At 41.3% G+C, this 25,153-nt stretch overlaps 1 protein-coding gene across 1 annotated transcript in view; it reads right to left on the minus strand.

Annotated features, from left to right (window-relative positions):
• Window positions 1–2,415: 2,415 nt before the first annotated feature.
• The window catches only part of YPEL5 (yippee like 5), a 28,850-nt gene continuing 6,112 nt past the window's right edge, over window positions 2,416–25,153 (minus strand). The window contains exons 2-3 of the mRNA XM_085613009.1: window positions 18,110–18,280; window positions 2,416–3,384 (exon numbers count right to left, since the gene is read on the minus strand). Coding sequence (XP_085469135.1) covers window positions 3,160–3,384; window positions 18,110–18,250 — 366 coding nt within the window. The 5' untranslated portion in view covers window positions 18,251–18,280 and the 3' untranslated portion in view covers window positions 2,416–3,159. The remainder of the gene's footprint in view (window positions 3,385–18,109; window positions 18,281–25,153) is intronic.

Here is a 25,153-nt window from a genome sequence, read left to right on the forward strand (position 1 = left end):
TGATAGAAACCGTTATTTGTGCAGGCAAGCTATTTCTAAAATACAGGAACAGCTATTTTCTTTAGATAAAAAAAGAAACATGCATATAGTGTATGTGGGATGTGTCTGACCCCTCCTGCTAGATGTCATTGCTAGGAAGTTGCTTAATTATGACGTAGCGCTCCCTGTCATACATCACATGCAGCAACGAGCCAGCAGTAATGTAATAACTCAATCACAACAACCTGCTCCATTCTCTAAACATCCACTCCAAGTCCCTGCACCACACTGTAAAGGAGGCCATACGGACATACCATTTCCTTGGGAGGGCGATCCTGCTTTTCGCGAACAGCCCAATGGCTGTGACACCAAAGTCTTTAAATCTCCTCCAATTACAAGACACCTTCCTAGGGCTGAGTGAAACCACCAGTTTCACCTGTAAGTCCTTTGCACTTCCGCTATGGGTACATCAACGGGGCAGGTCAGCAGACACCTGACAGGCCATGTTGTCATCCATCATGAAACGGATTAACTCCAGCGAGCTAGAACAAACATGTAAATGATGGGAAGCTGCCACTTTTACTCACTATTAAGAAATACATAATGGCACTTTTTGGGAAAAACTATGAAAAGTCGCATATTTATATATGCGTGCCAATGTTACAAATTATAACCTAACTATTGTTAACCTAAGCAAATCACGAGTTGTACTGAAATATAACAGAATTTAATAAGCTATTAAGAATTCTTCAGTCATATATTAATATTGAAGGGATGTGTTAGGAGGCGTTACATTTCAATATGGCGGCCTCTTTTTATTTACTGTTTCCTGAAAGCTCATCTTGCTATGGAAGAAGAGGAAGGACTAAGTCTAAATTCATGCTCAATATTAGTGAAGCAGAGGGTCCCTTGGAAAAAAAACGTATTGCCTTCCTAAAAAAAAAATCTGAAAACCTTGAGGAGATGTGCATGTTTTAGGTATAGCCATTCTGAAAATCATATTATTCTTATTGTTCTCATGAAAAAGGGTCACTTTGCTTGTAGTTGAAATAAGTGCTTTGCAATATCTGCATCTGTGAGCAGGCTTCTCCTGCTTTTCAGCAATTTAAGAGAAAAGAGACTGCTTGTTTACCGCTTAAATAAAACTTTTTTAAGATGGCGCCCTGATTTACGATTTTGTTGTTCCATATCTTCCTCATAGTTCAGCATGGGGTTGTGACGTAACAAATATCAAACTCACTGTATTGTTGATGTGCTGTGTGTACCTCATAGCCATTGGTCGAAGTGCATTAACAAACAGAATTACTTCGACAGACGTGGCAGGAAAACAAAATTCCAAATGACAATGTTGTGCTCCTGCAGCTGGGGGAGCCGCAGCTGGCCACGTGACTCTAGGTCAGCTACGCCTGACCTGCAATAGCCAGATGGAAGGAGAGAAGAAAGGCCATCACACACTGGACTGTTTGATAGCCAACTAAATTATTCTCAGAGTGAAATTGCCGGAAAGATAACTAATCACACACAGGAGGGACTTTGACAGAAATGCAACAATAAGAAGCCAGCATTTCTGAATGCCACAGATAGTAACCAATGGGTATACGTGGGTATGCCAAACCCCACAGAAGAGATATAACAGGTCGATCGAAGCTCGACCTAAAAAGGATGACCGCTGTACTACAAACAATGTAGAAAACTGCTCTTTGTATGGTATTTGGCTTATGAAAACTCTGTCTCACCCACCGTGCTGTTTTCAAATCTGCCCATGGAGATCTTCAGGATATACCAACAAGAGGATGAAGTTTTGTGTGCTTGCGACCTAGCACTGGAACAAGCTCCCAGATTTTATGAAAAAAATTGATCACCTTCCATTTAGGAAAGTAGTAGCACACCACTCTGTAATGCTCACTTTGTTACTCTTGCTCACACTGTTGTACTCTGCTTCTGCACCAGGGCGCCCTTCTGGGTAGCAGGTTGCACTTTATAAATTTCAATAACATATACATTTGATTGATGAAATATGTTAAGTGACAAATTCACTAATAAAACTGAAAGAGTGGAGCTGAAGCATGCTTTGTAGTCAAATAGTGTTTTTGCAAACGTCTAGGAGACAAGTATTAATGGTTCATGTTACTTAAAGGGACCGGAGGCAACCATTCCCATGTACCATGGTCATTTCCATGACCACTGTAGCACTAGGAGCTCCTAAGTTATCACCAAAGCCTCATACAATTCTAAATGCCTTTTTGAAATGTAATGCCTAAACACACTCATTTCCTGCATGCTCACATTTTCAGGCTACATTTAGGCAGGGATTTCACAAATGAAGATGAGTCTCTGTGGATGAACCTTTACTTAGGCAATGTCTCTTCAGTTAAAGAGATCTATCAAACTACCTCGTAATTATTCAATATCATGAGAAAAAATAAGTTGGACTGATTTAGCAGTCGGAACATTCCATTTTATTTTTAAATCTTCAGAAAAATGACAGTAAAATAGTTCACAACAGTCAAACGCTACAATTTCTAGCACCTTAATATATAATGAAACACATTACTTTATTATATTATTATTATACATATACTTTATATAAAAGCAAGCTTTTGCTGCAGTTCAAAAAGAAGTTTCCAATCAACATCTTCCTCCTAGTCATAAAAAAAAAACACAACAAAACCTAGGAATCATGATATCTTTGCCCAAGAATGACACAAAAATGGGTTCCCTGCTAGCAATCAACCTCAACAAGACAATGGTGTAATGGCCAGCACAAGCCATACCAACACTGGACCTTTAGCGCTCATCGTATATTCAAACCTCTTTCATATTATAAATGAAAAATAATATGGTTATATAAAATGGATAACAAATGTAGACCTATACTGTTTGCTGATATATTGATGGTTTATAGAACCAACATCAGCCTAACAAAAAAAACATTTTTTGCCCCAACACTTACAAGACTGTATATTTTAAATGTAGCTAATTGTAAGGGCAGATCACCACAAGTCTTAACGGTGGTTGGGTAAAAGCAAATGAAAAAAAGGGTTTTGAAATACTTATTCCATTTCTCACGCTGCTCATTACTAATCCAGTTCTGATGCTAAGGTGACAGTGTACGCAAGTCGATTTTTTAACATTTCGTTTAAGAAAACCTCAGGATAAGAGGACACATTTCTATATGCTTTAGGAATTATCCGATGGCACATGCTCCTCAAAACCCTCACTCTCACGGACAAGAGCCCTTTCCAGAATCACGCGGCCTTCTTTATAGCGCTGGCTATCTTCAGTGGCAAACTCATAGATCCACCCTAGTTTGCTGTTGCAGTTCTTGCAGCTCACATCTCGCACCATGTGACGCCCGGTTAGCATTACGCGATCCTGAACTTCACTGTACTGAAGATTTACCACCTAAAAGGAAGAACAAGAACAAAAGTGAAACAACTGCCTTTAAACCACTGATATTAGACATAATGTCACTTATGCATTTCAATTATAAAAGATAAAGTTATTGTGGGTGATAGACTTCTATCAAATGGGATTGGGAGTGCACGTAGATGTAAAGTGTCTGAATATAAAGGCTTTTTAATCTCATTGCATGGAGGTGTGCAACTAGACTCAAACTTCGGGGTTGGACGTGGCGGAAGAAGGATTCAGCAGTTCCAGGCACTTGTATCAGTGCCATCCCTACTGAGTATTTGAAGCATGATTACAGAGAATAATTGCATTACATTGGATGTGTGCCAGGGTCCTGCACAAGATGCACTTGCCCAGGAAAAAGCACAACCTCAAATTTCTGATGAGGAACAAAGGATGAAACACTCTGATGTATCAAGCAGAGTGCAGTTTCACTGAGTTGATGCAGTGAACTGGGTATTCCTGGAAGGGAGTGCGTAGAGTCTAGAAATTTAAAGAGAGTGAGATAATCAGCTAGAGAGCAAAGGAGGATAGGTTTAGGGGGTGGGGAGGTCCCCACAGGGCAGCTTTGCAGGGCCTTTGTTCTACCAAACCAAGAGCAATGAAGATCTCACTCTAGGAAACCCTTAAGAAAAGTGTGGCCTCCTCCTCGATCATGATCAAGACCCACACAGAGCATGATTTAGGGGAACTTTTTACTCCTGCACCCATGTATTAGTACACAAACAAGTTGTTTCAGTTTTTACATTTGCAAATTATACACCGTACGCATGACTTAATGCAAACATTTAGCAGGCCACAAATCCATGAGCTTTTAATAACTGTTTACAACTCAATGCATTTCGGGCTTTGCCCTTCATAAGAAGTTACCCAATAACATTAGTCCAAGGAAAAAGGAACATTTTAACTATTCAAAATACACAAGGGCTTTTTTCAATAGAGCAACATAAATAAGATTACAGCATTAAACTCCAATAAGGCGCGGTCTGCATTTCAGTCCCAAGCACCTAATGCGTGTGTGTGGTGTTAATCATTATTTGCCATGTAACTGAAATTCTGATGGCTTGTCAGTTTGCATTTCTGTGACCTGTGCTGCCCACAGTGCAAAGTGTACATATCAGCAGCACAGGGGAGAGGGCCTGCCATGGGGTGCAGAAATTAACATCACCTCCCATTTCCCTATGGGAGCAGGTACTATGGCCAGTTTATGGCCGTAACACTTGCTCCCATAGGGAAATGTCGGAATGCAACCGAACCAGTGTTCAGTGGCATCATAATGAGGCGGTCAGGACCGCCGACCTGAGTTCGTCCGCTCCCGTTTCTGAGATGTGTCGGGTGGACGCAAGTCCGCCCGACATCGTAATATACCCCTTTATGTCTTAGCCTCTTGGGCTATCTTCTTATAGGTAGCAATATCAAAGTTCATTCACTTTGTGGCAACCCATTACAGACTCTTATTGAGGGAACAAATGGCACATGGCTTTGATAGGCTGTCCGAGATACAACAGCTTTCTCATCAATAAGAAAGACTTTATTTAACGAAAAACAGTTAAAGTCTGTATATGTTTGGTTGCAAAGCTGTAAGCAGCACTTGTGAAACGATGACTGCCAGTGCATGTTTACCTAGACTTGGCAGTAACGTTCTAATCAGTTACAGCTATGACATAGTGATATAACAAAGTAGCCCCAATCGCAAAACATAAAAAAAAGCTCACATGGAGATAATCCAAATGAACAACACTTTTTGCATATTTATTGCACTAAACCAATGCAAAAAATAAGTGTCTAAATTAAAAATGCAATCAGAAATATACTGGTTGCAGCCAACTTAAAATGAAAGAATTATAAACATGGGTCAGCATTACACAATTAATATTGTATAGATTATGATTACAATCATTACAGGTAACACTAACGGCCTGATTTAGAACTCGGCAGGCGTGTTACTACGTCACAATTGTGACAGATTTTCAGTCATCCGAAATATAAATCCCATACGATGTAATGGGATTTATTATTTCGACGGAGAGAATATCCGTCACCGTGGTGAAGGAGAAACCCATTCGCAGAGTTCTAAACCAGGCCCTAAGCTAGATAACACTAAGGGGCTCATTATGATGGCGGGCGGCCTTGGTCCGCCCGCCACCATAGCAGTGTTTGGGACCACCCGCCAGACATGCGGTGGTCCCACCACTGCTATTACGATGCGCCCGCCATAGTGGCGGGTGCATTCTGTGCCTTTAACATTGCGGGCGGTGCTGCTGCCTGCTGGACCGTCCGCAATGATAAAGGTGTTTGCACCGCATATTCCTGCACCACGGGAAATGCAGAGGGTACCATGGGTACCCCCCAGTGCAGCGACACATCCCTCCCGCAACGGGCCCCCAAACCCAATCCCCGCCAGCCTTTACATGGCGGCATCGTCGCCGTGGAAAGGCCTCCTGAAACTCACATCCTGATATGGCGGACGGTGCCACCATATTAGTGGCCCAGCTCCGTCCGCCAGGCAATCGGTGCGATTGCCTACGGTGGAAAAGCGGCAGACGGACTTTCTGTCCGCCGCGGTACCCACCGCCGTCCGGCACGGTGGTGGCGGTCCTTCTCCCATCATAATGATCCCCTAAGATCCTAGACAAAGCAATGAACTTTAAACATAGAAAAACTGTATATGCAACTGGAGCAACAAATAGGCACAAGGCACCAAACTAAAACAATATATACCAAGCATTGGCATAGCCAATAGGTCTCGCTTTTGGGACCTTATAAGTATTTAGTTATGCAACTGTTGCATGGCTAAACACTTATAAGGTCCCAAAAGCGAGACCTATTGGCTATGCCAATGCTTGTTTACCTTATGTGATTAGCCATGCAGCACATTATCCCCACTCACACGATCACCCACTCCAACACATAGCATACTGGGACCAGTAGGGCCTGCTAAAACAAAACAAAAAAGAATAGCTGAGACAAGAAGTCTATGGTGGTGTGAACGGGCTCAGTAGTTTCTCCATTTGTTCCTAGAAAAATTGTGCTAGTATAAAAAAAACGAAAAATGACAATATGGTTAAACGAAGAAATACATCCACAAAAAGTAAAAAGCATGCTTTTGTTTCTTTTCTAACAATAGTAAAAACAGTAAGAACTCTCCACTTGCCGCACAGCTGCATACTTATTAGAAAGAAAGCCTATAATTCGTGAAAGTTTAAATAAATAATGCCCAGAGGTTCTATTTTAGTAAACACCATGTTGAAAAAAAATGTATACAAGCAACTGCTCCTGATTTGACTAGCGCTTTATAAACTGCGCACCACTGTACCAGCACTACTGGCTTTGTGAATAGTTGTAAATTGCATAAGATAAAAAAAGCAAAAACTACAAATTCATTGTATATAATATGGAGAATGCATCCGTTATTATGTGTTAGGGTGTGGCGTAAGGCTAGAGGTGCCGCTTTTGGAGCAGAGAAAATAGGTTTGAGCCTGACTTCGGCTCAACATTATAAGAGCTGAGTACACAATCATGCTCACTGAACACAAGAACTTATTGCTAGGACACAAGTCCTAAAACGAGCGGTGCTCAGGAGCAATCAACAAGGGGAATTAGTGAGGAGGGGGGGGGCGATGAGAGGCTCGGAGTCGGACAGGACAGCAAGTACTTAACAGCGGGAGGGAGATGATTGGGGGACGGGGAGAAACCAGCTGCTGAGCGCGTTCGGAAAGGCAAAAAATTGCTTTGCCAGTCGAAAAGAAAAGAAAAGTGCTCTTCTGCACCTTGTCACTATTTCCGCATGTGTGAGAAATCTCGACCACTCTCTCTCGGTCTCCTCTTTGATGCGTGGCATATTTCTTATGATTTTGCTACCACTGCCCCAGCCTATCTCAGAGCATGTACAATAGTATCAGATTTCCTTGATTCTCGATCAACAAAGGGCAGGGGTTGGTCTGTTTACTGTTTTGCTGAGTTGCGACACTAAAGGCCCTGCTCTTGGTCACACTAGTGACTAGTATGAGCAGGCGGTGACCGACTGATCGTGATAATTCCAGTTTTCTGGGCAGGTGTTCCTCCTTCAGCGTCTTTTGTACTCTCACTTAATCATTAAAGGAACTAATTTAAAAGCGCTGCAGGGCCATGGCCCTCTGTGATAGAAACCCGTGTTAATGGCAGGGTTGCCCCGCTTGAGTACTTTGGCACAGCGAGGAATCTTGGATTGTAGGATTTTAAATAAATAGTTTATGTGGGAATTCGCCCTCCAAGGTCACATGTCGCGGGGGTGAGTGTCCGTGTAAGGATAGTTTGCAGCTGGCTGCGTGCGCCACGCCCCTCGCTCCGATTGCTGTAAGTTGCCCTCTACAAACTGACCTGGAAAAATCAAAGTGCTGCTAGCAGTGAGCCCCGTGCTGTGAAGTATGACCTGCTGTGTCACAGGGAAGCGATGAAGGCGGGCCTCTGCACTGATGACGTGGGGAGGGAGAGGTGTGCATCCCGAAAGCGCGATCCGGAACACATAATTCTGACTCGACCCGTGCCAGACCCATAATGCAAATTCAATTGTAAATGTAATCCGGCTGTGGATACATGTGCATCTTTTAATAACTAGTTCGACACAATCTGTTTCTGCTTGCAGTGCTTTTTGGATTCATGAAACCGCACTCTGTTCAGAAATCTCCCCATAGATCCAGTTATCTCATGTGCAGCAGTGTAGTGGTGCATTGCCGTACCCAAAACCAACCAGAACTACAACTCCCAGAATGCATTGAGTTGTTAAAGTAAAGTCAGAACCCAAAAATGGCTTTCCGCATGAAATGGAACCATCCCCGAACCTAATCTAATACAGACGTAAACCAATTGTCCTTTCTTTGAAACTGGATACACGACAATTAAAGTTTGTGAAGTCCGCAACCCCTGTTGTGTTAAACGTGCTTGGTAAAAAAAACAAGAATTAAGTGAGTGTGCTTTGAAAAGAAGCAGAAGAATAAAAGAAGCAGAGGAATAACAGAAGGCGCCGGCCATTCATTTAACGTTCTTTGCTCGTTGGGCTCTTAGACCAGAGAGAGCCCCTGCACACTGTGCAGATTAAACTAAAATGATACACATTGTGCTCGGTTCAGAGTCATAAAATCCTCTTCCAGCTGTGAGTGCAACTGACATGGTGTTAGGAAAAAACAATCTGACTTATGAAAACAAAGCAGCTTTCCTGAAAAGCCCGGGTTAGAAGTTTCCCTTGCAGGGGCGGCCACAGATTTCCAAAACGGAGATCTGGCAAGCAACGGGCTGGCTTTCACCACCGGATTTTGGGTTAAATCTTGGCACCTCCGAAATTCAAGAAGTGTGTTGATCTAAGATGGATGCCAAGGACTAAAGGCTTTCAGGCAATCACTGAAATTAACTGAGCGCGAGCCTTGTTGTCGGCTCAACATACGTGCGCGCTTGCCTTGAAGTACGGGAAACACACAGCCTGTGAATATCAGCGCTCGGAAAAACAAGCGCGGCCCCGGCGAGCCTCGCATACAGGAAGGGGCCATGAGACGCGCTCTGTGGTGGGGGAGGGGGGAGGAGCATTGAGGCCAAAAGTGAAAGCAGGCTGGCTGGCGAGTGGTGTGCGATGTGCGCGCACCATGACGAGAGAGGAAAGCCATATGGCGCCTCTGCTCGTCATTGTGCGTGTAACCGCACGCCCGTCGCCAGTGCACGCGCCAGTGGGCTGAAGCGCTTCCCCAAACGGATTGCATGGCGGCACGATGCACGTGATTGTGCGCGTGCTCGCCATGCAATCCGCTTTTGGGAGCACTTTTGGGAGCCCCTTACTATAGTCTCGCATAGCGATTGCTATCGCAATAGCTAGGCGAGACCTAAAAAACTACTACAACAGGTAGATGTGATTCGCTGGACCCTATTTTATAAAGAAAACTATGCACTGAGTTCTTTACACAGCACATAATACTTTATTTTTTGAAAACATAACTTTGAAAGAAAAGTCATAAAAATAAATGTAAAGGCTTCCAAAGGGATCAAAGATCAACAATCTCCGAACCCATGGAAATCAACTGCAAAGAACCCCAAGACGCTACATACGACATCCGCACCCTCCTCGACCCAGGACACTCCGCGGCCTTGATCCTACTTGACCTCTCTGCAGCCTTTGACACTGTCTCCCACCGCACACTCACCGCCAGACTACACGATGCGGGCATACAGGGAACCATCCTCGACTGGCTCGCTCCTTCTTCACGACTGGCTCGCTTCTTCTTCACCGGCCGAACCCAAAGAATCAGACTTCCACCCTTCCTCTCCGAACCCACAGAGATCAACTGCGGAGTACCCCAAGGATTATCGCTCAGCCCTATGCTCTTCAACATCTACATGGCCCCCCCTCACCACCATTGTCAGACAGCACGGACTCAGCATAGTATCCTACGCCGACGACGCCCAACTCATCCTCTTCCTCACCAAGGACCCCATCACCACCAGACTCAACTTCCAGAAAGGAATGAAGGACGTCAAATCCTGGATGAGCAGCAGTTGCCTAAAGCTCAACTCAGAGAAGGCAGAGGTCTTCGTCCTCGGCCCCTCTCACTCTGTATGGGACAACACCTGGTGGCTCACCGCTCTCAGCAGCCCTCCCACCCCCACGCACCTCACCCGAAAACTCGGCATTGTACTCGACTCCTCCCTCTCCATGACCCGACAGGTCAACGCCGTCACCTCCACCTGCTTCAACATCCTCCGCATCCTACGAAAGACCTTCAAATGGATGCCCCCCCGAATTAAGGAAGACCGTCCCCCACGCACTCACAACCAGCAGACTGGACTGCGGAAACGCCCTCTATGCCGGGATAAACAAGTTCTGCTCCACAAACTCCAGACCATACAGAACATCGCATCCAGACCCGTCCTTGGCATCCCTCGACACGAACACATCACCAAACACCTGCAGAACCACCACGGGCTCCCCGTTGAGAAGGGTGTAACTTTCAAGATACTCACCCACGCCTACAAACGCTTCCACAACACGGGACCCCAATATCTCAACGAAAGAATCTCCTTCCACGTACCCAAGAGGAACCTCCGATCCGCCGACTTCGCACTTGCAAAACCCCTGCGCATTCAAAGAGCACAAATGGGTGGAAGAACCTTCTCCTCCGTCGCGGCCAAGACCTGGAACGAGATCCCAATCGACATCAGACGCGCCCCCACCCTGCACATCTTCAGGAAGACCCTCAAGACCTGGCTCTTCGGCTGACCGGAGCTGCTGCCCTCCACTCCTCCCAGCGCCATAAGACCCTCATGGGTGAGTAGCGCGCTTAAAACTACCTGATTGATTGATTGAGTTGCCAAAATTCACAACAGTTAAGGTGGTAGAATACAACTATTGTTATTAACCAAGTGGAGGTAACTGGCTGATGAGTTGTGTGGGATGATGTTACAGGCAAGAATGAACCTCAATTATGTGTTTTCAGTGGCACCTCTTCCTCTTTAACAATAGTTTAATAAATACATTGTTTATCAATTATTTAGAAATGGTGTTATGCTTCTTTCATAGGACAGCCAATTCACTGTACATATTTTAGGTGAAGGTGCTAGATCAATAAGGAATTAGAAATGGACAAGATCCCAGGATTTGAATACCGACAGACATTAGCTTAAAGCTCCACAATGATTGCATGCCTCTGCTGTAGGAGTTGCTTGAATAGTGGCTATTACATCATAGGTATATTTAAATTTTTCATAAGTTCTATTTTTTTCATTAAGTTAACACACATTATGTGTGATTATTTAATTACTACATGTATTCTATTTTTCTATATGTGCAAATATATATAAATATACACACACACACACACACATCAATATTATATATAGATATATATACATACACATACATACTCAAAAAACGACAGTTAAAGTGAAGCTATGGTAAGGATTGGTTATAACACCGTAGCACTTTAAAAAAAAAAAACTTCTGAAATGTAATTATTAAAAAAAAACACTTTATGCACTGTTATGTATACAACTAAAAATAAAACAACAAAACAACACACTGAAATTGCTAAAGGGTGGATAGCTCCACAATCCAACTCACAACACAGCCAAGCAAACTTTAGCTCACACACCTAAAGAAATGCTCATGACCTCAACTTTGATGTAACATATGGAAATACAAATGTCACAAATTATTTTACAGGTCAGATTACATATCACATTACCATATCACATTACCATGAACGGTGTCAGTGAGACAACAAGGAATATAATATTAGTAATTAAATATATGTGTTGTAAATGACGCACTTTTAGGTGTGGTTATTGGCATGACTATTTTGATGTCAAAAGCAATGCATTTGGTGTGTGAGGCAGGCTTTGTACAGGCTCCACTTGTCCAATCACATTTCTGTATATACTTTTTTTGGGGGTGGGGGGGTCAACCAAATGTCATCAAACCTGGGTTAGAGGGCAGTTTGCTGATTTACTATCCAGTTATATCTCAACTTTTAACAGTTTCTAGCCCACACAGATTCTTTTCAAGCCCTACTTCCTCAAAAACGACTTAACAATTTCACACCACACCAAGCAAAGTCTCTTCCTTGGGTAAAGTTATTGTTTCACACCACGTTTGATGTAATTCCATCCAGGTTTTTTTCTTTTTCTCAAGCAGAGATTCTCCTATGTGAATCCTGTGCTTTTTAAATCCCACCTTTATTTTCCATCCTTCCTCTATTCCATGCTCAATCTAAATCGGATAAAGTATGTTGAAACGCTTTGTGCAGAATATTGAAACTACAAAAAAAGTATTCATTTTTTTTAAAACTTCTTTTCAATATAAATTCATTGAATCAGATATTTATACCTTTATGGGGATAACGCCCCCAACCTTCCTTTTTATAAAAACCGAAATAAACTGACATATCTATCTATACGTGTACATACTCACATCAACTATTTGCCTATATAGGTTTCCTTTCCCATATTCCTAGTTATATACCTCTTTAATTTTAAAAGTATTTATTTCATAAACTACTTTAAATGTATTCTTTAGGTCTGGTGTTAGCCACGACTTTTTGATTTTACTAAAACTACATCAATAATATAAATACTTACCTATAGGGTCATTCAGACAGTGTTCTTCATCCATCTATCTATTATAGTGTTATTCACATTTTAATTTTCCCCTTTAGAGCACGCAGCATGAGGCTGAAGGTAAGCCCACTTCAGCTACTGGCTAAGTTCACTTTGAGAGATACCATTCTGACCTTTCACAAGGAGCGTATCCACACAAAGTAGTTCCCTTCAATGCCAGGGACTGCTACGACAGTGTGTACTTTTTGAGACAAAAAAAAAGATGTGCTTTTAGCCAAAGTTTATTTATTTAAAATGACATGAGCCCAGCAGCTTCCCCAACAATTAATTTCTACAAAAACTACCAATTAAGTTCTGCAAAAACCGTGACAAAACTTAACAATCATGGACAAAGGCAAAAGTCTGGTAGCCAACATCAGATCTATTGGATTTGCCAATGCCTACTTATTAAATATGTTTTACATTACCAATTTACTTCATTTTGTATTTATCTTACATTGTTATTTTTTAATGTATTCTCTATTTCATTCTTTATTTTGTCCTAGCTTGTTAATCTTTTCCCATGGTCTATTGTTCTAAGTTTCTATAAAGTATTCATAAATATATTTTAATGCTTACATAGATTTACTTGTGTAGTGAATCCCATGTAGTTCCTGCTATGTAGTGACTCAATGTTGTCTTCTCTTTGTGGTGTGGGGTTCACCTACACAATACGAGTGTCTTGTGGCATTTACAGACCTCAGAAATTATCTGACACACAAAAACATTGTGCGCTTGCTAGTGATTTATTTTCTGAATTAGTTCACCCTGACAGACACATCTACGAATCAGCCTTTTTTATACCTTGAAAGTGATGTGTTCAGATATTCTGCAGTGACTTCAATGTCTCTTTTTCTTTCTTCCGTAAGAAATGAAAACAAAAAAAGTATATACAATGTTTACAATTAAAATCATTTGTGTAATGTTGAATACATACAATTTTCACGTAGGTGAGTGTCTTCTTTAATATCCTACTGTAGTGAAAGAGCCACTTTTGTAGTCTGGCACCCTATGATGACCTCCAACTACCAGAATATGGCGTTATCTCCTTTTGTGAAAGATTTCCAATACATGTACAATAAGCGTAATGCAGTTTATTGTATTCTTTTTAATTTCTTCAGTTTCATTGAGTTTTTATACTATTATGGTCATAGTATTTTAAACATATTTTGCTTCATTTTACGTATTTCTGCCCAATGCATTTCGGGCTTGCCCTTCATCAGGATACTTGCATTCTGAAAGTATTAAAGATGTTACGGTAAAACATAGGATCAGACCAAATCATATTATATGTACTTAAAACGAGATGACTATTTGTGGTGGTGATACCAGTTACAAAATTACAGAAAAGTACTGGTTTAGTTAGAAGGGTAAGAAGGGCGAGAAGGACGAGGTTTCACTAAGAACCAAAAATAAAAGATAAGAAATCGCTAGGGAACCCAGATGTGTTTAAGTGAAAAACGTGTGCTCACGGTTTAGTGTTTTTAATCAAACATCTAGCGTGCTCATGTGCAAACATAAAAGTGAGTTGAGTGCCCGGATGCTTATTCCGGTGATAACAAGGTTAGAAAAACCGAACTCGGTAAATTCTGCGTGAACATGCTTTATCTGGATATTCAACAGTTTTGACGGTAATTTAATGTGATATAGTTAAAACGCGTTGATGATGAAATCGTGTCGGTACATTGGTGCGATAAAAACAGTAAAGTCTAACCTTGAGTAAACGACGGAATAGTCCGTAGGTTGTGAAAGTAGAACGTGATAATTAACATACGGTGCCTGTGAATAGAAGTACAAACTCAGTTTTCACAATTTCTACAGCGTGTAACCGAAATGTGAAATTGCAACAGAATTGCATTCTGACTTACCGCGGTGTGTTACAAAACCGGTGTGGATGCCGTGTCCGCGTTTGAATGATTAGTCTTCCGGGTGTCGGAACAAAGAAAAGAGAAAAAAAAGTCCGGTCATGTGATTATGAAAGTAGAAGATAGACTACGAAAGTAGTAGTATGTAAAGAAAACCAAGGTTGCTTGTAGTGATACAATAAGCACTGATAGTAAAAGATGATAGTAAAAAATGTTTGTGAAAAAAGATGTGAAGAAAGGATGAAGGCGGTGAATATTGTAAAAAAAATGGTAAGAATATAATCTTATGTGAGACACATGAGGAGGTAGAAGATGGTAAGAGGGAACCAGAAGGGCATCACTGTAGTGTGACTAGGCATCAGGTATGAGTACAATTAATACATATAGTAATATACTGTACACGTAATTTCAAAGAACTATTACAACCCAAGGAAGATACTACCAAGGTGAAGCATCGTGGAACTTTACCGTGCCACAACTGCAGTAATTGTAACGCCATCATCAAGGGCAATGAAATTTTGCACCCTACAAAAGGTACCCCGATCAAATTACGAGTGACAGGAACATGTGACAGCAGTAACTTAATTTACATGTTAAAATGTCCCTGCGGTCATGCTTATGTGGGAAAAACTCAAAGGAAAATAAAGACACAAATTATCGAGAATAAAAGCAACATAAGACTGAAAAATATCAAATCCACTGTGGCAACGCATTTTAACCAACACAACCACAACCCGAGTCAACTCCGTTTTTGTATATTAGAGAATGTTCCAATTCTTCCAGGAAAAGACAACTCACAACACCTTTTAAGAAGAGAAATATTTTGGATCACCCATTTGAATACACGTCAGCCAAAAGGACTGAATGAACGTTTGGAACTAAATTGTTTTTTGTAGTACACCTTGATTACATCAATTGTACGTTTGTTTGCAGATCCCAGTATATTACTATATGTATTAATTGTACTCATACCTGATGCCTAGCCACACTACAGTGATACCCTTCTGGTCCCCGCTTACCATCTTCTACCTCCTCGTGTGTCTCACATAAGATTATATTCTTACCATTTTTTTTACAATATTCACCGCCTTTATCCTTTCTTCACAAACATTTTTTACTATCATTTTTTACTATCAGTGCTTATTGTATCACTACACGCAACCTTGGTTTTCTTTACAGGCTACTACTTTCGTAGTCTATCTTCTACTTTCATAATCACATGACCAGACTTTTTTTCTGTTTTTTTTCTTCTTCTCTTTTCTTTGTTCCGACACCCGGAAGACTAATCATTCAAACGCAAACGCAGACACGGCATCCAACACCGGTTTTTTAACACACCACGGTAAGTCAGAATGCAATTCTGTTGCAATTTCACATTTCGGTTACATGCAGTAGAAATTGTGAAAACTGAGTTTGTACTTCTATTCACAGGCACTGTATGTTAATTATCACGTTCTACTTTCACAACCTACGGACTCTTCTGTCGTTTACTCGAGGTTAGACTTTACTGTTTTTATCGCACCAATGTACCGACACGATTTCATCATTGACGCGTTTTAATTATATCACATTAAATCACCGTCAAAACTGTTGAATAACCAGATAAAGCATGTTCACACAGAATTTACCGAGTTCGGTTTTTCTAACCTTGTAATCACCGGGATAAGCGTCCGGGCACTCAACTCACTTTTATGTTTGCACATGAGCACGCTAGATGTTTGATTAAAAACACTGAACCATGAGCACTCGTTTTTCACTTAAACACATCTGGGTTTTCCTAGCGATTCCTTATCTTTTACTGTTGGTTCTTAGTGAAACCTCGTCCTTCTCGCCCTTCTAACTAAACCAGCACTTTTCTGTAATTTTGTAACTGGCATCTCCACCGCAAATAGTCGTCTCATTTTAAGTACATATAATATGATTTGGTCTGATCCTATGTTTTACTGTAACATCTTTAATACTTTCAGAATGCAAGTCCCCTGATGAAGGGCAAGCCCAAAATGCATTGGGCCGAAATACGTGAAATAAAGCAAAATATGTTCAAAATACTATGACGATAATAGTATAACAACTCAATGAAACTGAAGAAATTGAAAAGAACACGATAAACTGCATTACGCTTATTGTACATTTATTGGAAATCTTTCACAAAAAGGAGTGCTGAGTAGGAGACGCTACTCCCACGGGAGATAACGCCATATTCTGATTTATCCTACCCTCATATGCCCAGGAGGGTTCACCTACCAGGCACCCAAAATTAAACCACTTTTCAAATACCTCATTGTACCAGGAGTGCGAAGGTCCTCGTTCCAATTGGATTACACTCATTGACCTCCAACTACCACCATTTTGATTGATTTTAGTGTGTTATTTTACCCTAGCCTTAATGTAGGTTGGTCCTGCATATGCCTGCTTCTCTTCTGTCCTGTAATCTTGCTGTCTTTCAGTGGGAGCTGTTACGGAGTGGAACAGTCTTGCCAAGAGTAGAGCGTGTGGGATGTGCATTTGAAGGCGTGCAGGAATGTGTATTGTATTGTGCATTGGTGAGAATTAGGAGTTCTTACTATTGGCTTTGACATGGTTTAATGTCATTCTGTTTTCTGACTTTACCTTGCTTTATGGCAGTGCTTACTATTTATTAGCTTTGACATGCTTTCATGTCATCTTGCTTTTCAATTCCATCTTGCTTTGGGCCTTTCTGTGTGCATGGCCTAACTAACTCCATTTTAAGCTATTTCTGTGCTTGCACGTAGCTGCAAAGTGGGGAGGGCATGTTCTGCTCTTTCTCCTGTTTTTCGCACTTTACTGACTAGAGAAAACCGGTTCTTATCAGAGTAATGTACATGGTCCGTCTCGAAGCCATAGCAAAGGCCTGATCAACCGATGCCGTGGCCTTGGAGCAGACTGGTACGGGCTCTCATGAGAACGAGGGGGCGAGGCTTGCTAGAAGCTTCGTTATGTTCAGATTTGTATTAAGAAGGGGAGCCTCCACTGGTCTGGCGGGAGTTTGGATTCCGAGCGAGGGCAGACGTGTCTATCTCGGATTGAACCCTGATTGCTGAGCTCTGATCCCCGGCTGTGTAAAGACTTCCCCCGGCCAGAAGAGGGCAGTGTATGGATCAGGTGATGTACTGAGTTTTGTGGTTATTGCCATTGAGATGTGAGCCAATGGCTGTGATCGTTTGAGGTGTTTTCTTTGTGGTGTGGGAGGTGCACATCCAGAGTGATCCTCTACTGTGTGTATATATATATATCTTTCTGATCTCTTGCAGGACGTCCAGTGTGTCTTATCTTATATCAGTTATTGCTCGTTTATTAATCAGTATTATAGTTTGCTCAGTTATTGATTCATGCCTTTAGATTATAAGTTTGCTACATATATTTGAATCTTATGTATTTGGTATCTGAGATAGCCTTTGTTTAGAGAGTATTATGTAATAAACCCCAAGCCTTATTCTAAAAGTGATAGAGTCTTTGCATTTGGTTAAATAAAACCCCTTTTCAAAAGGTGCTGTTTGTTTTGTGTTGAAGTCTTGCAGTGCCAGGGGTGGTAAGACATGCTCAAAAGTGTATATTATTCAAAGGTGCAGTGGTATATTTGCCTCCCAGGTGGGAGTGCAGGGATTGGGTGTGGCTTATTGGTGAGAAGCCACATTCAATACACCTACTCACTCACAAAATAAGTTATGTTCAGCTTGGACACCACAAGTTTGCTACCTTCTAAAAGGAATAGTCAGTACCTTGTTGAAAAGGAAAGCTCGTCCTGTAGCTCCGGTAAATCGAGTTGATATGAGCTCTGAACGATTGGTCAAAATTGTATCACAATTTGCACAGGAAAAGAGGCGTGTTCCTCCAATATGGTCCAAGAAAATTCTGCCCATTATTACACCTTTCTTTTCACAGGAGACAACCTAGCAAGACAAACAGAATGTTAGGACACTGCCAAATAAGCATTATGTTACATGTAAGAGTTTCTGCATGTAGAAAGCCCATAGAGCAGGATTGCTTTTTGGGAGGCAGCCAGCACTAAATTTCCAAAGCAGATATCTGACTTGTTCATTCTCAATCAAAAATAAAGAGATGATATGAGAGATAAATAGCAAGTCATGTAACTTAGTCTAAATATTAACAATACTGGGAGGAATTTACATGGAACTAGACAACTGCAAATATAACCAGAAACTAAGAGAAAATCCAAAGAAACAAAGTTGCATAACAGAGAGCTACAGAATGATATCATCCCAAGTAGCTGGCGACAAAAAGCACATGCATATTGTATAAAGATAGGGATAAAAATGTAGGGACAGTGTCAACTTAACTATAAAATTATTAGAATTCTTTAAATCATAATGTCTTGAGAACCAAGTATGAACAGATGGGGAGAGGAGTTGGCTAAACGGTTAGGGCGCTCGACCTCGGACCTGGGGGAACTGGGTTCAAGTCTAGGTAACGACGATAAAACATCCTGCGATTCTGGGCAAATCACTTAATCTCCCCGTGCCCCCCACAAAAATGAATGTGTGTCCTCATGTAACGTAACTGGTGCTCTGTAAAGCGCTCTGATACCTGATTGGATTCGGGTCAAGTTCGTGCTATATAAAGCTGCAAAAAACAAAAAAGATGTTTCTACTTAGAAATGCCTGGATAGTAAGTAGTTACTCTGATGTCCTCACAGATGGTAGGACTCCAATTAATGGTGTGATAGGCCACAACACTCACTCTGTATATGAAAAATCAAATGTGATTAAAATCTATATATGAAAAGCATATTCTTTCAAGAATTAATATTAAGACCCAGGACATATACACAAAATCTGGGTTTTACACAATGGTGAAACACAGGGGAGGTGAATACAAAGAGGTTTTACACATATATCACGGTATAGTTTATACACAAACGTTAATATACATATAACAGAATCAATAAATTCAGCGTTGTTTGATACGAGAAAAACCTTAACTCAGCCTAGAGGCTATTATCTCAGTTACAAGGTCTAGTGGGCAGCAACGCTTGATTTAGTATACGTCGACGTTTCGACCCCTTAACTACGTGTGAGTATCAGAACACATCACCATGGGGTCTTCCTCAGGACTATGAACAGTATTTATGTATAGCCTGTATAAGAAGAAAAAATGAGTGCACTTTAGAGTTCAGTGTGTGTCACAACGGTGACAGGCATACTGCAATTATTACTTATTGTGTTTGTTCATAATGGTTACATCCAGTAATGTAGTACAATCACCACTTGTTTTACAGAATCCAGATAAACCATCAGTGGTGTGGAATAAATGGTTTGGGAATTTCAAAAAAACTATTTGGTGGTGATAGATGCATCTAAGTACCCTACCATTAGAAGGAAAGCTTTGTTGTTTAATCATCTAGGGGAAACTGGCCAACAGGTGTTTGATAATTTGCCGATTGTGGCTGAACCTGCTGGTGATGACACTTGGGATGTGTTGATACTTGGGATGTGTACGCAGAATCTTTCGCTTGCATGGGGAAACAGCATGTGGATGAGCCATCTGTCATTCTAGAGAGATATTTTTTTTTAACCGTAAGCAGATATTGGATGAGTCTGTTAAAGATTACTTGGCTGTACTTGGGGTCTTAGCAGCAAAATGTGAAATTGGTACTAATTTAGATGTATATTTACGTGATCAACTTGTATTTAACTGCTTTAAAAAACAAATTCAAGAACACATCTCAACTTACAAAAACTCTTCTTTAAATAAAGTCATGGATATTATGCACAGTATATAGCGGTCTGTGATTTCATCTAGAATTTTAACAGAAGATTTTAGGGGTAAAAATTTAGAAGTTAAAAGTGGAATGCAAGTCGCTGCTGTAGCAGAGATTGATGATACGGATGTTAATGCTAATTTAAAAGGAAAAAAGCTAAGAAAAGTGCAGATATTAAGAGGACAGGGGCATGCTCCAGATACAGATCTAAATATCACATGGGTAATAGTACTACATGTCCTGCACAAGAGATACAATAATTGCAAAAAAATTGGACATTTAAGCAAATCTGCAAAAAACGAAATACAAAGTTAACCAGGTTAGTGTAGGAGATGAATCTCTGCGTGAAGGTTTGAACAATGTTTTATTAACGGTGGATGTTAATACAATTAATGGTTCTCGCAAAATTTGCAAGGGTCCTAATTGCGAGGTGCAAACTGGTGCAGTCAGTTTAGGTGTTATGGCTGACTCTGGTTCACCAATTAACATCCTTGCGGATCTTATGTTTGAAATATTTTGGTCCAATACCTTATTGAAACCAACAGATGTTAACCCAAAAGCATTCCGGGAGTATGATATCATTATGAAGAGTTATTTTACTGAGATGGTTAAGTTCAAAGGAAGAGAGGTATTTACAAAGATATATATGGCATTGAACAAACAGGATATTTTAGGATGGCAAGATGAAGCAAATGTGGGCGTTATTCTTCGACCTGGCCCTTCTGAGCCAGTTGTTTTAGGGGATTTACCCATCTTACCTGTGAAACACGTGCTCAAAGGTGACGATGATAGTGTATTGCATGGTCTTGTCGCAAAATATGCTTCTGTTTTTAGTGATATGGTTGGGACAGTTAAAGGATTTCACCACACTATTAAATTAAAATTTGATGCCACCCCTGTTGCTGAAAAAGACAGACCAATACCCATTTCAGGAAGTAAAGAACTTAGAAATTGGTAGAATGGCAAGTGTTCACAAGGTATTATTACACCTGTGGAGTCATCTGAGTGGGTGTCCACTGCAGTAATAGCACGCAAAAGATCAGGCAAAATAAGTTTATGTGCAGACTTGAGAGTACTTAACCACAATATTCTAGTTGATGGTCACCCTTTTACTGGGATTCATGATATGCTGGCTAGTCTTGGAGGAAGTAAGCACTTCACTACCATTGATCTGCGTTCGGCATACCACCAGATTCCACTTACTGTGGAATCCAAACCATTAACGTTTGTAACTCCGATTGGGGCCTATGTGCGCAAGCCATTTGGGCTGGCATCGGCTGCCGGTGTTTTTCAGCAGTTAATGGATCAAATGTTGGGTGGGGAAACTGGCATCCAAGCATTTCAGGATGGTATCCTCATTAATACTGAGAACTTGGAGCAGCACTATGTTCTGTAAGAAAAAGATTTGAATAAACTTGAGAAGCATGGAATGACAGTCAATTTAGACAAGTGCACATTTGTCACTGATGATGTGAATTATCTTGGTCATACTATTTCACGTGAAGGAATAAAGCCTAAATTGTCTCTGATTGAATGCAATCAATGATGCCCCTGTACCTACAAAGATACCCTCACAGCATTCCTTAGTCTTAGTGAGTACTATGCTACCTAGGTTTGTGCAGGGGTATGCCGTAATTGTACAAACTGTGAGAGACTTGTTAAAGAAAAACAAAAATTATGTATCACCTGAGGTGACTCAGCAAACTTTTGATTGTGTAAAAAGGTTTATTGTTCATGCTTCTGCTGTCAGAACTTTTACTCATGGGGAGAGAAGCATCATTACTGTGGATGCTAGTTGGAAAGGTTTGGGGTCTGAGTTTGAGCCAACTGGTAAAAGGGCAAGAATAGACAGTGGCATTTGCTTCTAGAACACTTAGTGCTGCAGAGAAGACCTATAGCACTATTGAGAGAGGGGCATTAGCTTGCTCAGGGGCAGCAGAAAAGTTCAAGATGTATATTTGGGCCACTAAGTTAGAGTTATACACTGATCACAAACCTATGAGCTACATATTGGGTGACAGTTGTTCGAACACGGCTTTGTCTAGACTCATCAGGTTGCTGTTAAGGTTACAAGAGTTCAATTTTGATGTTAAGTATTTGCCAGAGGGGTAAAAATGTTAGAGTGGACTGTCTTTCTCATTTGCCTGTGGAAGATGCACATAGTTAAGAAAATCTATATAAATGAAGATGAATTTGCTTTGACCATAAGTGATATTACAGAACAGTTCAGAATAACTGAAAAGGAGTGGGATGATTGCTGTTCTAAGGAGGAGTGTTTGAACAGCGTTAAGAAGTTTCTGGTAGATGGGTGGCCATGTGACTGGAGTTTAACCATGGAGATGAGATCTTTTGCTCAGGTGGCATCTGAGTTACCTCTTGGTAATGACATACTTGTTAGATAAGACATGTTTGTGCCACCTGTAGATTTGCCAGCCAAATGTATTACTCTTGCTCATGAAGGACATCTGGGTATTATGGCTATTGTCAGAAGGATCAAACAGGATGGTCAAGTTAGACAATTTGTTGAGAAGTGTGCTGAGTATTTGTGTTCGGACAAACATTGAAAGCCTATCACAACAACTTTGTGTCCCGTGAAATGGCCTTAAGTTGCTTGGGAGAAAATAGGTTTAGATTTTGATGGTCCATTTAATGCTTTGGGTTGTGATAAAATATTTCACACTGTGGCCACTGACTACCTTTCAAAATGGTTATACTTTGCCTTTGTCAAAGTTGCTGATTCCAGCAGTGTGGTGAATTTTTGGAATGTTTGTTTCTTATTGAGGGCACCACAAAGGAGATTGTGACACATAATTGTTTCAGAGGAAATGGCCAGATTTCTTAGTAATCAGGACATAAAGCATGTTCAGATGCCATTCTATTGGCCTTTTTCTAATGGACTTGTTGAAAGGGCAAATTGCTTGTTGAAAGAGGGAGTGCAAACTGCTACTGCTAGTAAACTTAATGTAGCAAATTATTAGCACTATAAAGCATGGAGTTACAATACTACTCCTCACAGTACAACAGGAATTATCCCATTTGTTCTTCTAAGAGGAAGAAAATCTAGGTCTACTTTAAAGCCTGCATGGTTAGATGATAGAGTGGGTCAAGCCCACGGTGCGTTGGATTTACAGAAGGTACGTGAACATGTGAAAGAAAGACAAGCTGCCTACAAAAGAAATTTGGATCAGTGTAAGCATGTGAAAGATATGAGGTTGGTGTCTGGTGATTGTGTGCTTATTATAAAACCCATGGAAGTGGTGAAAGGACAGCTCGAGGACGTGGGTCCCTCTGTTTGCTGCTGCTAGTGGGGACTACATCGCCCACAACTCGTCAGTACCCGTCCTTGCCCATCATTGACAGGAAGAGACAGGATAGGGCCACCCCCCTTGAATCCAGTGGACAGCTTACGGCCTGAACTGCTTACAGCCATCACATCTCAGGTTTGACCATCTGTGCTGCCTACTGTAGAAATCTGTGATTGTTTTCATACCATGCTTTTACAGTCTTTGTCTCCCTAGAGACTAAAAGATCTACATGGCTGTTATTAGTTAGTCCGTAACGCAGTGGGAAGTTGACCGGTTATCTCTTCTAATTGTTAAACTTTCCGAGTATGGGGAAAAGGAAATCAATGGAGGGGAGTGAAGGGGGGGGGGGTCAGGGGTACTGCCGGCAGGGATAATAGGGGGAAAAAGGCTAGAAAGATCCCAAAACAAACACTGAAATTGATCCAACCAGGAAATAACTGCGACAAGGATAGTATAAATACACTCATTAGCGAGTGCGAGGGTATCCTTGAGGATGATACATCCGCTCAGGTCCTAACCACCGATCTATCCCAAGGCTCCAAATGTACAACTATTCACAGCCCTGGCCGACAGTTAACTATCCCTGCAATGTTCCACAAACCGATTGAAGGCGGAAGCTCAGTAACTAAAAATAGCAAGACTATAGATGCTGGGGAGGGTAGACAGGCGTCCGTTAAGAATGTAAGTGATAATTTCCAGCTATTGGGAGTTGAAGTCACCTGTGCTAACAGGTTCTCCCCTCTAACTGACTCTGTGGTCGGAGATGGTCCAGACACCCTGCCATGTACTTCCCCTCCTCCGTCTGACTGTCCCCCTCCTGAGCTTGCTCCTTGTTCTAGTACCAACTTACCCCTAGATCCCCAGGGAACACACTTTCTTATTAATGAATTGAGGTCAGAAATATCAGCAATGCGACTATTGATCGTAGATTTAACATCTATGGTTAAACTCCTAGTGCAAAGGATACCTACCTATACAGAAGCCACAAAAAACTATTTAAGTCAGGACGACCAGCTTAGAAAGGAAAATCATAATAAACAAAAGCCTGGCTCTAGAAGTATTGGTTTAGCTAGTAAGGTTCCCCTCAGTCTCATCGCTGCTCTACGGCAGGAACAGAAACGATACCTATGGCTAGGCCAGATCGCCCAAACATAACCAGTGTAAAATCACTTGTGGCACAAACAGTTAATAATCGACCCTGCCTAATAAGAACAGGAAATTCCCTACACAACACTCAAGAGCGTAGATCTATAGTGCCTAGTATCAACCCATCACAGGCCTCTACAATCTTTATGGTAAATATACCCAAATATGCTAACAACAATGTTACAGAAAGTGCAGATTCCCTTACCAACAAAGCAATACACTGGATCCGTTATGTGAGGGGGTGCTGCTCGGTCATTCGCAAGGATATTATTAGCGCAAGAAGACTCACCTCACACGCTGACCCACTGGATTGCATTGAGCTACAGCTCAAAGGGCAAGATCTTGCAGAAAACATGCTAGCATTAGAATTCCGTACATCGTCCTCAGATTACTCTTCAATCCAATTTAGACGTTTCCCACTCACTGACAGCTATGGATGTTTCCCTGGGCTACATCATCCCCTTCAAGTAGGGTCTTCCACCTTGGAAGTTAATGATTGACTCGTGAACACGACCAATGAAGAACAGGAAACCCAGGGAGCTCTTTTAGTAAACAGAGAATCCTCGTTCTGCACACCTTATAATTACATGCCA

Source organism: Triturus cristatus, chromosome 6 (assembly GCF_964204655.1).
Source record: "Triturus cristatus chromosome 6, aTriCri1.1, whole genome shotgun sequence".
In the NCBI taxonomy this organism is placed as follows: Eukaryota; Metazoa; Chordata; class Amphibia; order Caudata; family Salamandridae; genus Triturus; species Triturus cristatus.